Below are 13,771 nucleotides of genomic sequence, written 5' to 3'. Positions count from 1 at the left end.
AGTCGAGGAAGAGAAAGTTCTCCAGCGGAAGCCAATGAGAAGCCCGGGAAGAGTGCGAGCGCGAGCTCTTCGGCCAATCCCGGGCGAGGTAGAGGGCAGCCTCCACAGCGATTCCGAATCCGGGGTCGGGGGCCAGCGCATTTGGCCAATCCGAGAACTTCGAAGGCGGGCCTTGGAGTCCGCCATTTTTTTTTTTTTTTTTTTTTTTTTTTTTGNGGGCGGCCGGCGCGCGTTCTCGTGGCCTCGCTGTCCCGGCGGCGCCAACCGAAGCGCCCGCGCCCGCTGCCGACATGCTGCGCCGCGCTCTACTCTGCCTGGCCCTAGCCGCGTTGACGCGCGCGGGCGCCGCCGCCCCGGAGGAGGAGGACCACGTCTTGGTGCTCCACAAGGGCAACTTCGAGGAGGCGCTGGCGGCCCACAAGTACCTGCTGGTGGAGTTCTGTGAGTGCCGCCGCCCGGGCCTGGCCGCCGCGGGGCGGGGACTGGGACGGGGGGATGCAGGGGCCGCGGCGCCGGGGAACTGGGGGGCTCCAGGGCTGCCGGCATTCCGGGACTCCCACCCCACCCCCGGATGCACGGACCGCCGCCCCTGGGGAGGCTCCTCCGCGGGGTCGAGGCAGCCCACGGAGCTGCTGTCAGCGTCCCGGGAGCGCCCCTCCTGCCCTAGCCGGACCCTGGGGGTGACCGCAGGCCCACGGTCAGTTCGTGCCTTTGTGCCTGATGTCCGCATGGCAGGGTCCCTCTGTTAGCCAGGGAGAACGGGGTGGACCCGTGTGAACCGCCACAAATACAAAGGGGCACGCGGGGTGCAGCCCCCGGACTGCCCTCTGCGACCCACCCCCAGAGCTCCCGGCTCCTGCCCGCGCTGCCTTCCGCCGTGTTGTCACCCAGCATCCAGAACCTTTGTTTGTGTTTGTAAGTGTTGACGCCCAGTTTGGGGACGGAACTCTGGAGCCTGGCGCGGCTGCTGACCTTAGCTGAGAGGCAGCTCTGCTCCGGTGTGGGGAGCCGCTGCTAAACAGGAGTCTCAGGGCAGGTGTGCACAGCTGCGGCTCTCGCACTCACGCCTGGTGTTGCTACGAGTCCAGGTGTCCTGGCATTCCCAGAGGGCAGTCCCAGGGACACGACTGCCCTTGCTGCCTGCAGGTGATAGGAAGGTACCCTTCGTTAGAGTTTGTCCTGTGTTGACTGTGACAGGGTAGCAGGGGGTTGGTGTGGGCTTGTCGTTGGTGGCCTCTGTCCCAATATTGCCCAAGAGTGTCGAGCTATCAGCCATAGCTCAAGCTGTGTCTGCTCACGGGGGGTGGGGGGGTTATCTTGGTGAGTAGATAAGGTTTTTATGGAAGGAAGTACGGAGGAGAAGGCAAGGGAAGCGGTGGAACTTGGTCAGTGCTGCTTTCTAGCACCCCGCTTTCTTTTTCAGATGCCCCTTGGTGTGGCCACTGCAAGGCTCTGGCCCCCGAGTACGCCAAAGCCGCTGGGAAACTGAAGGCGGAGGGTTCGGAGATCAGGCTGGCAAAGGTCGATGCCACGGAAGAGTCCGACCTAGCCCAGCAGTACGGTGTTCGTGGCTACCCTACGATCAAGTTCTTCAAGAATGGAGACACAGCTGCTCCCAGGGAGTACACAGGTGTGCTGCCACACCGCCCTTAACTGCCTGCAGGCCATGGAACGTACCTGAAGGGCAGGGAGGGGAACCCATTCTCAGTCCAGTTCAGCCTCTCAGGCTCTTGTGAGGAGTGTTCTCCATCCCTGCAGAATCTCTCGGGTGGAGAGGGACTGCCATCAGGGGTAGCAAGCTGAGGCTCGTCCTAAAATGGACCAGTGAGGAGAGGAAGGCTGGGGCCCTTAGGACCACGTGGAGCAACAAGTGTAGTGATAGGTCATTCAGGTGTGCTGGCTGCCGAGCCGAGTGCTGCCAAGTGACAGGCTGGCGTCACTCACCTGTCACAGCGGAGCCCGGATACAAGCCCGGCTCCGCGTCGCAGGAGCCCTTGTGGCTGCCTCGTGGGGGCTGGGCCCCTCTGTGGCCTGGTAGGTACTGACGAGATGAGAGACTTTTGTCTATAGAACTGGTTCTGCGGCTCTCAGAGTCCCCTGGAGCAGCCTAGTTAACCCTGACGCCATTGACTCTGGTCTCCTTCCTAGGCTGCTGCTTTATTGTTCCCACATTCACTTGTGTTCACTTGTACAACAGGAAGCGCACAGGTCCCCTGATCCCATCACTGACACGTAGCTATGGCGAATGAGACAGCTACTCCTAATTCCACCTGTAACTGATGACTCAGCTTTGAGCTGCCACTTCGGAGAATCCTTTCAAGTGTGAGCTTCCCCAGCCTTTCTCACATTGGACCAGGTGGCCAAACTGAGGGGGGAAAGCGATTGGCCTCAGTCTCAGGAAGAGCAGGCTTCTAGCCTTTCACTCTGTCTGTCCTGGGTGGCACCCAGGTGCATGTTCACTCTCCCCTCTAGTCTGGGAGGCATGTGCGCTGGGCTCAGGGACACCTGAGCGGCCTGGATGCTCAAGGCCAGCTGGAGCTCAGCCTGTTTTCACAGGGAAAGCTGGTGTTCAGCTGACTTAGTAGCCAGACTTTTTTTTTTTTTTCTTAAAAATTCTACCACATCTTTAAGACGATCCTAGAGTGACGCCATTGAGGGAAAGTGTGTGTGTGTGTTTAATGAGTTTAAACGTCAGGGAAATTCAGAAAATGCAGAGGGACCAGACAAGGAAAATGAATTGTGACCCCATTGCCCAGAGGTAGCTACTGCCTTTCCCTTGCTCTCAGCTACATTGCAGCTTCTCACATGCACAGAAAAGCCTTTTTGGCCCTAGGATTTGCACAGGTGTGTGGACAAGGTGGCTCTCGTGTGGAAAGAGAATATCCCGCTCTGGATTTGGCAGAGAGCTTGGAGAACGGCGGGGGGGGGGGCTGGTTTTCAGCGGAACCTGCATGTGTTTGGGCGCAGCTGGCAGAGAAGCTGAGGACATCGTGAACTGGCTGAAGAAGCGCACAGGCCCTGCTGCCACCACGCTGTCCGACGGGGCCGCCGCGGAGGCCTTGCTGGAGTCCAGCGAGGTGACCGTCATTGGCTTCTTCAAGGTAGAGGCTTTGGAACTTCATCTCGGGGGCCTTCTTCCCCCCTGCCCCCCATCGTTGTCAGAGGGTTCCCCGTGTCCTGGGCACCGTGGTCTGTCCTGTTGACCCAGGCAGGGATCCTCGGGGTCAGGGCGCCTCGCCATCTCTGCTTCTTTGCCTCTGTAGGACGTGGAGTCGGACTTTGCCAAGCAGTTCTTGCTGGCAGCAGAGGCCATTGATGACATACCTTTTGGGATCACATCCAACAGTGATGTGTTCTCCAAATACCAGCTGGACAAGGACGGGGTTGTGCTCTTCAAGAAGGTGAGTGGCCCTCCTGCGGCCCCGCCCCGGGCGCTGAGATGCTGCGGCGGGGGGCTCCTTTCCTTATTGCTCCCAGCGCTTGAGGACCTTGGCCGGGCGGCACTGGGCCGCCAGCTGGACTTATCGAGGGCCCGTTTTGCAACGTCAGACCGCACGAGCCACTTGGACGGTGGCCTTCAGACTTTGTGCTGTGGGCTCTTTGTTCTGGCTAGTGTGCCAGCTCCAGGGCTGTGTCTCATGAGAGCACAACCACTCTGCAGGGTTAGCGCTTCTCAAAGAAGCTGGTACAACATACATAGAGCAAAGTGTGCCACTTTAACTGGTTCTGAGCACACGATTGTAACTACGTGGCCGCTGTGCGATCTGCACTCCTGTTTCCACGACCTTTTTGTTCACCGGAAACAGAGACTCTGGAGTGTTGCCTCTTGGGCGAGTGTTCCCACTGCTGGCCCAGCCCGGCCCCCACGGTGTGGCAAGCACGGGTCCTGTGCCATGTGCCTTTCAGTCGCCTGTGCCGTTGCTAGGATGTGGCCTGGCTTATATGTACAGCATTACCGCAGGGTCACAGGGTTTTCTTGAATTTTGTTTTAGCCACTAGAGAGCCAGGTGGGCTGGCTGAACCCCCGAGATTTTGGAGCACTGCTGCCCTGCGTTGGCCGGTGGTGTGTCCACGCCATTCCAATGGCACAGGCACTGGAGAGGGAGAACAAGCCAGGAGAGCGGGGACAGGGCAGGAGGCATGTCCTTGGGGGTGGAGATAGGGCCTCTGAGTCCTGGTTTGTCCCTGTGGGAAGAGGGCAGGTTTAGAGCTCCAGCAAAGCAATACAGTGTGTGGTCAGAAGGGGCACCGGGTCTGGGCTGGGGCCCCTGTGTGAGTGCACCCCACGTGTGGGGCAGCCAGGCCACGGTCAACTCTGTAGTAACTGCCGCATCTGGCACTTTGCCAGGCACCGGCAGGCAAGGCGAGGGTGTCTCCCATCCGCACCCCAGAGGACCGGGGACACCCAGGCTCGGGGTGGCTTTCTTGCGGTGTCCTTGCCATTCCGCTGTTCTGTGGTCCGTCCTTCCTCAGAGGATGCCAGCTCTCCTCAGTCGGTGGAACTCCTTACAGTGCTCCACAAAGGACGCAGCGTCGCTAGCTTGGCCCGTGGGCATCGCATGGAGGCCCAGGAAGTCCCAGTTACACGTGTGATGAGCGGAGCCCGTGGGAGCCCCTGGGGGCATGGGGGTGGCTCTGGGGGTGGCAGTCGTCCTGGGTCCTGAGGTTGAGGCTGACAGAGAAAGGAGTTTCTCTGAGGCCATCAAGACCTGTACACCCTCGTGTGTCCACACAGTGCCCCCCGTCACCCTGAAGCTCCGAGGCACCGGTTTTCTTTCCTTTTTTTTTTTTTTTTAAAGATCTTATTTATTCATTTGAAAGAAAGAGCACAAGCAGGGGGAGCAGCAGGCAGAGGGAGAGGCAGACTCCCCGCTGAGCAGGGAGCCCGACGTGGGGCTTGATCCCAGGACCCTGGAATCATGACGTGAGCCAAAGGCAGACCCTTCACAGACGGAGCCCCCCAGGCACCCCCAGAACACCAGTTCCCATGCAGGACCCGTGGTGCTCACGTGTCCTTGACGGTCTGCAGAGGCTCCACGTGCAGGAGCTTGGTGGGAGGGCTGACTGCCATGTGCTTCCTTCCTTTGGTCCATGCTCACCGGGCACAGCTGACCCTCTTGGGTCTGATGCCGGTTGGGGGGCAGCCTTGAGCAGAAGCTCAACAGAGCCCAGGGACTTGGTGCTACGCAGGTCAGTGGTGGCCACAGCTGCAGTCGTGTAGGCCACACCACGGATGAGGAGGGAGGCTCAGGTCCAGCTCCCGAGTTCCTGCCATGCCACCTCCCGTCTTCTCCACCGTCCGGCTCATTTTCCCAGCCTTTGCTGTTGCCCTTCCTCCAGGCTATTCAGCCCAGTTCCTCAAAGTGCGCTGGGTCCTGTCTGCCCGGGGCGCTTAGGGTTGGCCTCACTGAGCTGGGTACCTCCCTAGTGGGATAGGACAGGTGGGCTCCCAGGAGTGGCAACTGCCACTCGCTGGAGGCTTGGGTCATGGGTCACTGCCAGTTGGACCTTTGGTTTGAGAGCTACTTCCCTGTGCCCTTGTTTGTCATGGTGTTTGCTTTTTCTTTATTTTTTGAAGCTGGAAGGTTAGGAATAGCTGTGGGGCTAGGCCTCTCCTCATGGCCTGCAGCGTCGAGCCTTTTGGGGACATTTGTCATTGAGGCCTGATGGAGCTGGCCTCTGCTGCTGTCCCTAGCTGGTGTGAAATCGGGCAGACCGCTCACAGCATGGGGGTGGGGACACGGTTCTAGAGGATTGGGGGGGTGCCGTGGCCTGTGTGCCTCTCCTGGGGCTCAGCAGCAGGCCTGGTGGAGTCGGGCCTCCTGGCCTCTCCGCCCCTTTCCCTCTCCTCTGTCCTAGGTTTGGGGAAGAGAAAGCAGGCTTCAGCTTCGCCTGTGGGCGGGGGGTGGGCTCCCAGTGTCCAGCCGTCGACCTGGTCTAACTTTGCAGCCACTGTCGTCAGGCTGAGGCTCAGGTTCTAATGGAGCATTGGTGGGAGCAGGGAGTGGCCAGCTGCTCTTCTAGGGGTCCCTCTGGGGAAGCGCAGCAGGAAAGGACTGGGAAGAAAAGGAGACTAGTTTCTCTCGCTGGGTCTGATCTGACAGGTCAGAGGGAATGACGGCAGGCTCACCTGTACCCTCACCTGGGCGGGCTCAGGCAGAGCATCAGCTGGTCTGTGCCCCCCCAGAGCCAAGGCTGCGGCCTCCCACCTTTGGGCCCGAGACCCCTCAAACTACATGTGATCGGGGTCCCAAAGAGCTCCTGGGACGCAGGTTATACCTACTGATTTTTATTGAGTCAGAAATTAGAACTGAGAAGGTTTTTTTTCAAACGTTTTATTTGTTTTTTTTTAGAGAAAGTGCACGCATGTGAGAGAGCGCGGCAGAAGGAGAGGGAGAAGCAGGCTCCCCACTAAGCGGGGAGCCCGATGCGGGACTCGATCCCAGGACCCTGGGATCATGGCAGACGCTTCATTGGCCGAGCTACCCAGGGGCCCCTGAGAAATGTTTCAAACACCTTGTTCATCCAGGGGTGCCCAGCTGGCCTAGTCAGTGGAGCGGGTGGCTCTTGACCTTGGGTTTTGAGTTCCAGCCCCAAGTTGGGCGAGGAGGCAACTTAAACTTGTTCCTCTAAAATAATAACAGTTATTTGTAATAACAAGTAACAGTCTCGTGAAAGTTGGTTTTTCCCAGATGATGGCAGCTGAGCGGTGAGAGTGTTCGGTTCGTGCAGTCACTGGCGTCTGCCTGGTGGAGGCAGCCCTGGCTGACCTCCCTCTGTGGGGACGGCCCTCATCATTCCACTTCCATCCAAGGGCACAGCACGCTCGGGAGACGGCGTGTTCTGAGCCGGAGCAGGACGTTGCAGCCGCTCTGAAAGGCCCACGCTATCCCCTTGGTGTCGCTGGTGCCTGGTGCCCGGAAAGTGCTGCTCTCTGCAGCCCGTTGCTCTCAAAACCCCCAGATGGGAAGGTGGCTGCCAGACTGCCAAGCCGGGGCTGCTGGGGGCTGCGGGAGCTCCAGGGTGCTCACGGCCATCTCTGCGTCCACAGTTTGACGAAGGCCGCAACAATTTCGAGGGGGACGTCACCAAGGACAAGTTGTTGGACTTCATCAAGCACAACCAGCTGCCGCTGGTCATCGAGTTCACGGAGCAGGTGCGGCTCTGCTGTGGGTCCTGCGCCCTGAGAGTGGGGGGGGTGGTGTGCTGGAGGGTCACGAGGTCCCGGCCCCGGGGACCCCACATACGGAGTGTGGCGTCGGTGGCCTTGTAGCTGTGGAGAGAATATCCTTTGTTCATGGCTCAGTTCGTGGCTCAGACCCAGTGACCTATGCTTATAACACAGACAGCCCCAAAGATCTTCGGAGGTGAAATCAAGACCCACATCCTGCTGTTCCTGCCCAAGAGCGTGTCTGACTACGACGGCAAACTGAGCAACTTCAAGAAGGCCGCTGAGCGCTTCAAGGGGAAGGTGAGCAGCTCGCGAGCCCGCTGCTGGGCGGCCCCAGGCTTCCTCCGGCGCTCGGGACTGTCCTGCAGGGGCAGCGGCGACGTGGGGAGCAGAAACTGCTTTCGGCCCCCGCCTCACCGTGCCTCTCCTCCCCCAGATCCTGTTCATCTTCATCGACAGTGACCACACTGACAACCAGCGTATCCTCGAGTTCTTTGGCCTCAAGAAGGAGGAATGCCCCGCCGTGCGCCTCATTACCCTGGAGGAGGAGATGACCAAGTACAAGCCCGAGTCGGACGAGCTGACGGCAGAGAAGATCGAGGAGTTCTGCCACCGCTTCCTGGAGGGCAAGATCAAGGTGGGGGGGCCGCGTCCTGGTGTAGGGCTGGCCTGAGTGTAGACTCTTGAGGATGGGGCCCCCGCTTTGTCCCCCTCTTCGGGAGCTCAGAGCAGCCCCGAACTCACGGGCACGGCCCTCTCCTGAGGCTCCATGAGCAGTTCTAATCGTCTGAGGGCAGCCAGGTGCCCCAGCCAGGGGTTGGGGGCCCCAAGGGCCGGTGGGGCCCCCGCGCGTCCGTGACCCTGCCCCGCCTGCCCTCCAGCCACACCTCATGAGCCAGGAGCTGCCTGAAGACTGGGACAAGCAGCCTGTCAAGGTGCTGGTCGGGAAAAACTTTGAAGAAGTTGCCTTTGACGAGAAAAAGAACGTCTTTGTGGAATTCTGTAAGTGAAGGCCCTCAGCTGCCCGAGTTTGTCCGCCCCGTGAGGGCGTGCGCGCTGGGGGCAGGCGGAGAGTGGCTCCGGGCCCAGCACCTCAGCACGGCGCTCTTTCAGATGCCCCGTGGTGTGGGCACTGCAAACAGCTGGCTCCCATTTGGGATAAGTTGGGAGAGACGTACAAGGACCATGAAAACATCGTCATCGCCAAGATGGACTCGACGGCCAACGAGGTGGAGGCCGTGAAAGTGCACAGCTTCCCCACGCTGAAGTTCTTCCCAGCCAGTGCGGACAGGACGGTGCGGCCCAGCCTGGCGGGGGGGTGGGGGGTGGGGGGGAAGGCCACTGCCCAGCTCCCTGACCCTCCCCCTCCCTCTCCACAGGTCATTGATTACAACGGGGAACGGACATTAGACGGTTTTAAGAAATTCTTGGAGAGCGGTGGCCAGGACGGGGCCGGGGACGATGACGTGAGTGGGGGCCGGTGGGCACCGCTGGTGGGGCATGTGTGTGTACCCGGGCCAGGCAGAGCCACTCTTCCTGAGGAACACTCCAGACTGAGCCTTTAGAAGGGTCTTAAAATGCTGACGTTTGCTCGTGGCCCCTTAGATGCGTCCCGTAAGGCTCCCTGCTAGCCGGGAGTCACACACCCATCCCCGGCCAGTTGGCTGAGGTGTCCCTGTGGACAGCCGCGTAGGCCTGTCCATGTCAGCCTGGGCAGCTGGGGCTCGAAGCAGAGGGTTGTCAAGTGTGCTCGGGCCAGAGCGTCTGCTGGGTGTTGGGGGGGGTGGTGTCCAGAAGCAGCCGTAGGCCTGCCGAGGGAGCGCGCCCTGAAGCTGGCGGGGTGGGTCAGCGCGTGCTGCTGGGCTCCTGGGCTCCCCTCCCGCCTGGTCATGTCTGCTCTTAGAGACCAGAGTGGGCTGCTGCTGTCCGAATGGCCAGCTGGGTCCTGGGGTGCAGGGTGTGGGTGATGGGGCTGGGCTGTGGCACAGGCCCGACCACGCCCCTTGCACGGCCCTTCTTGACGGGTTCCCTGGTGTCCTCCCTCCTCCACCCCAGGATCTGGAAGATCTGGAAGAAGCGGAAGAGCCTGACCTGGAGGAGGAGGACGGTCAGAGAGCTGCGAGAGATGAGCTGTGAGGTGGAGCGCAGACCTGGGCGCCCCAGACACGACACCCCACAGGCCGCGCATCCCAGCAGCGCCGCCTCTGGAAGCCCGAGGACCCTCATGGGAAGGAGGGAACACCGACCGGAAATGCAGGGAATTTTTCTGAAGCAACACTTCATCCTAACACATGCGTAAATTTAGACCTGTCTCTTACTTTTCAATTTTTGGAAAGGGATTTCTCTCCAGGCCAGCTCACCTTGGTGGGCCGTTTTTTTTAAATTGTGATGTACTTTTTTGTACATGGTTTTGTCCAAAGTGCTCGTTAAAATGTCTTGGAATCTCATGCAGGTGAAGTCTCCTTCCTGTTAGGTTTATCACTTTAAAAAATTCCATTTGTGGGATTTTGAGACATTTCTGGACGTCAGGGTGTCTGTTCCACTGTGGCCGGGCCTCCCTGGAGACTCCTGTCCCCTGCGTGGGGAGGGGCCGGGCCGGGCTGGACGGGTCCCTCTCACCTCCCATTGGTGTCGCTATGACGGAGCATGGGTCTCATGTTGTTGGCTTAAATGGAGACCCTGGATCTCTGTCACAGGGGGGCCTCATACGACTGGAGGGGGCGGTGGGTGCTGGCTGAGCCCAGGACAGACCCGGGCACCTCCCCTTTCTCCCCTGAGCCAGGCTCCCCGGTGCTGTGACTTCCAGGGCCGCCTGAGGTCTGCAGCAGGCAGAACCAGAACCCTCCATTTCCAGGCTGGGAAACGGCCAAGGGTGCTTGAGCCGAACCAGGTGCGGGCCGTTCTTCAGCCGTTTCTACCAGGATATTGGAATTGAACACATTGGCCAAATAAAGTTGAAATTTACTACCTTTCGTCGTCTCTGCTTTACACGCTGTCCAGGCGGGTCACAGGTAGTCACCCAGCGCATGGCTTGCGGGGCTATCTGGCTGTTTCAGCTGGAGGGGGTTGGGTGTCTCCGCGCAGCCCTGGGGCATCTAGCTGCCACCACCTGGGTGCTGCTCCACGCTGCATCGGGACACGAAGTTGTCCCACGTGGAGCCAGCGCAGTCTGTCCCTGCCACCGCCTGGTCTGACGAGAAATGAGAAATCGGCGGTGCTTGGGAATGGGTGAACTGATAGCATTGCTATGCTTAATGCCAAGCCCTCACAAGGCAGGGTCGCATGTTAAGATAGCAAGTCACTAAGGTTTCAAAGAGTAATTTGACTTCTAGAACCTCAGCTTGCTTCGAGTTCACACAGAAGAGAGCAACTGGTTTCCCAGACTGGAAGCCTAGCTGCAGTGCTGGGCAGATGGCCCTTGTGAGCCTGACTTAGTGACCCCTCGGGGCCCCAGGAAGGAGCCCCGTAAGGGGGCTGGCGGGACTCAGGTGGTTGCCGTCCCTGATGGACAGCGCCCCCTGGGGCTTTGCATCTGTTGCTCTCTGAGCATGCCTACAGTGGCAGGTGGGACCGGAGGGCTGCCTGCGGACATTGTGGGAGGGAATGGACGTGGACGTACAGTCCACCTCAGGTCAAGGACAGAGCACACAACGCTCAGTTTTCTGCCACTGCGCGCATTCCACCAAGCCCTCCAGGCCCGACGTGCCCCCAGACTAGGAGGCACGCACGGATTGCTCGATCCCCGGCCCCCGAGCTCGGATGCCCGTGTGCCGGTCGGGGCTTCCTGGTTCCGGTGCACAGTGGGAGATGCGACCCTAAAATGTGCTGTGAACGTGGTTCTCCTGGTGTTCTCCGCTCACTCTCCCAGCCGCAGGCCCGCGTGCTTGCCCTCGCCCTCCCTACTGCCGGCAGCCCGCCCTCCTGCCTTCACAGACCCCAACCCAGGCGAGCGGTACACAGTGTAGTGCCCTGGGCAGCACTCCTGCGGCTCCTCAGCCCCGGTCCTCGGTGGCCTGTGCTGGGGCTGCTTCCAGCTCGTCCACTCCAGTCCTGCTCCTGCCCACACAATGAGACAAGTATCCAAGGAAAGGTGAGCATGGGCCCTTGAGCTTCTGTGGGAAGAGGATGGTAGCCCTGCGCTCCAAGATGTGAGCCGTTCCCTGGGGCGCCTGGGTGGCACAGCGGTTAAGCCGTCTGCCTTCGGCTCAGGGCATGATCCCAGCGTTATGGGATCGAGCCCCACATCAGGCTCCTCCGCTATGAGCCTGCTTCTTCCTCTCCCACTCACCCTGCTTGTGTTCCCTCTCTCGCTGGCTGTCTCTATCTCTGTCGAATAAATAAATAAAATCTTAAAAAAAAAAAAAAGATGTGAGCCGTTCCGTTCCCCCAGGGCGACAGGGCGACACGTGGCCTCCAGCGGAGGAAACCGGCGGCATGGAGCAATGCTGCCAGGAGCCACAACTCCGGGGCGGAGGGGAGAGGCTGGGCCCAATCCCGCGCTCCCCGCCCGGTGACGGGTGTGGGTGACCCTGAGGACCCAGCTGTGCCAAGCCAGGTCCTGTGCACACAGAGCTGGGGCCAGGCGCCGCTGCCCAGCAGCGGCGGTCATGCGCTCGCGGGACAGGGCATGAGTCACCCATACCTTTCCCCTTCTGCAGAGGCAGCTGATGAGCACATTCCAGGGCCTGGCCGGGCTGGGAGGCTGCGGGGTGGAGTCCAAAACCTGGCGGGGCTGGCGGATTAGCGGGCAGTTTCGCACGCTCAGGGTGGGCAGTGGAGGCTTAACAGCCTGCGACATCCCAAATCGCCCTCTCCCCCTCTCCCCCTCCCTGCTTCTCTTCTGCTTTCTCCAGGTGTCCCGGAAGTGCACCGGCCCCTTGAGGTCTTCTGGCCTCAGAACCCGCCTGGCAGGGAAGGGGCCAGCAAGGGGCCTGCACCCATTCTCCTAACAGGCCCTCGCGCTCCTGTTTCCTGCCGGGTGTGATACCTAACTAGTTGTGTTCCTGGGACTTTTCAAAGTAAGCTGTCTTGGTTTGCGTTAGTCCTCTGGAAGGCAGAAGCCTAACCTGGTACGAACCAGGCCACCTCACAGGTTCACGCGGGCGTCGGGGACAAAGCTGGATCAATACGGGTTTGGGTGTACTGGGGCTGCGTGGGAGATAGGCTTGGTGAGCAGTCTCAGATCAGAGGCTCACCCCTGGCTTCCGACGAAAGGTTTCCGAAACGGGATGCCTCAGTCACGCCTGGGGTTTAGAGGGCACTCCTGTGTCCTCGCAAGAATAAAAGCACATTACCTCTCAGGGGGTCTGTTGTGACGGGGGGGGTGTGCTTTGGGCACCCATCCCTTCTCTGATCCAAATGGAAACGCCAAAGCCACCAACCCCCAAGCTCTCAGCTCCCCTTAATTGGATGGGCCGGGGGGTGCTGCACTGGGGCTGGTGCTGGCCTGTCTCCAGCCCAAAGCTGGGTCACTCTCGGGAAGGGCTGCGCCCCTGGCAGCCTCATCCAGGGTTCTGGGAGGGCAGACAGAACTTTCCACGACACCAGAAGAGGCAGTCTTCACATCAAAGGAAAGTTGTCTTCTGTAAAGAAGCCAAAGAAGCGGTCCTGACTCCTTCCGAGTGACCAGAGGGTAAGTCACCTGGCACCGTCCCCTGAGCCCTGGAGTTCAGGAAACTGGGCACCAGCCCTGCACTGGGGTCCCGTGGGGCCGGGCCGGCCAGCAGGTGGGGGCTCTGAGACGGGCTGGGGAACGCTCATCAGGGCAGGGAGTTCGTCTTAGGCTGTGCCCTGTTTCTCCACAGCACTTGGCCCGAGGCTTTGCACCTAGAGGGTGTTAAATACATTTGTTGATTCGGTTTTGTTGGATCGAAAGCAGCCTGGTGACGCAAGGCTGCTGGTAACCAGGCTGCCTGCCCCAGCCCTGTGCAGAGTGCCCATCAAGCGCCATCAGTCTGGGTTCTGTCCTCATTCAGGACTTGGGTGACCACCCAGGGGAGCTCACCAATGTTACGGGTCTAACTGCATCCCTCCAATATTCCTATGTTGAAATGCTCACCCCCAGGACCTCAGACTGTGATCTTACTTGGAAATAGCAGGTGTCACAGATGTGATCAGTCAAGATAGGTCATGCTGGAATAGGGGGACCCTAATCCGATGACTGCTGTCCTCATAAAAAGAGGAAATTTGGACACGGACACGCACACAGGGAAAAGGCCATGGGGATATGAAGGCAGAGATGGGGTGCCGTGTCTACGAGCCAGAGAACACCAAGGGCCGGCACCAGAAGCCAGGAGATGGGCATGGAACGGATTCTCCCTCTGAAGGAACCAACACTGCTGACCCCTTCATGGACTTCCGGCCTCTAGAGCCATGAGAAAATAGTGTTTAAGTCCCCAGTCCAGCACTTTGTAACAGCAGCCCTAACAAATGCAGCCAGCCCACCTCCTGCGCTGTGGGCGCTATCCCTGACCCCACAGGCATGCTTCCGGCTGTGTGCCTGCACGCCCACTGCCTCTTCTCTCCACTGAGGCCCAGGCCACCTCCAGACACTGGGTGCTGCAGGAAGACAGTTAGCGCTGGCTCCGCATCTCCTTGGCC

At 60.0% G+C, this 13,771-nt stretch overlaps 1 protein-coding gene across 1 annotated transcript; it reads left to right on the top strand.

Moving 5' to 3' along the window:
• Window positions 1-222: 222 nt before the first annotated feature.
• P4HB (prolyl 4-hydroxylase subunit beta) lies at window positions 223-10,141 on the top strand. The gene is made up of 11 exons (XM_011224704.3): window positions 223-441; window positions 1,424-1,630; window positions 2,968-3,101; window positions 3,264-3,401; window positions 7,052-7,156; window positions 7,346-7,471; window positions 7,608-7,808; window positions 8,053-8,173; window positions 8,285-8,466; window positions 8,551-8,637; window positions 9,227-10,141. The coding sequence occupies exons 1-11, from the start codon at window positions 291-293 to the stop codon at window positions 9,305-9,307; spliced, it is 1,533 nt and encodes a 510-aa protein (XP_011223006.2). The 5' UTR covers window positions 223-290; the 3' UTR covers window positions 9,308-10,141.
• The last annotated feature ends 3,630 nt before the right edge of the window (window positions 10,142-13,771 follow it).

This window comes from Ailuropoda melanoleuca, chromosome 13 (genome assembly GCF_002007445.2).
Source record: "Ailuropoda melanoleuca isolate Jingjing chromosome 13, ASM200744v2, whole genome shotgun sequence".
Taxonomy (NCBI): domain Eukaryota; kingdom Metazoa; phylum Chordata; class Mammalia; order Carnivora; family Ursidae; genus Ailuropoda; species Ailuropoda melanoleuca.
This window is presented reverse-complemented; position numbering and strand designations above follow the sequence as displayed.

Coding starts and splice junctions, on each gene's coding strand:
- P4HB (XM_011224704.3), top strand. CDS start 291: ATGCTGCGCCGCGCTCTACTCTGCCTGGCCCTAGCCGCGTTGACGCGC. Junction 7,472..7,607: donor CTGAGCGCTTCAAGGGGAAG/GTGAGCAGCTCG, acceptor CTCCTCCCCCAG/ATCCTGTTCATCTTCATCGA. Junction 8,174..8,284: donor GAACGTCTTTGTGGAATTCT/GTAAGTGAAGGC, acceptor GCGCTCTTTCAG/ATGCCCCGTGGTGTGGGCAC.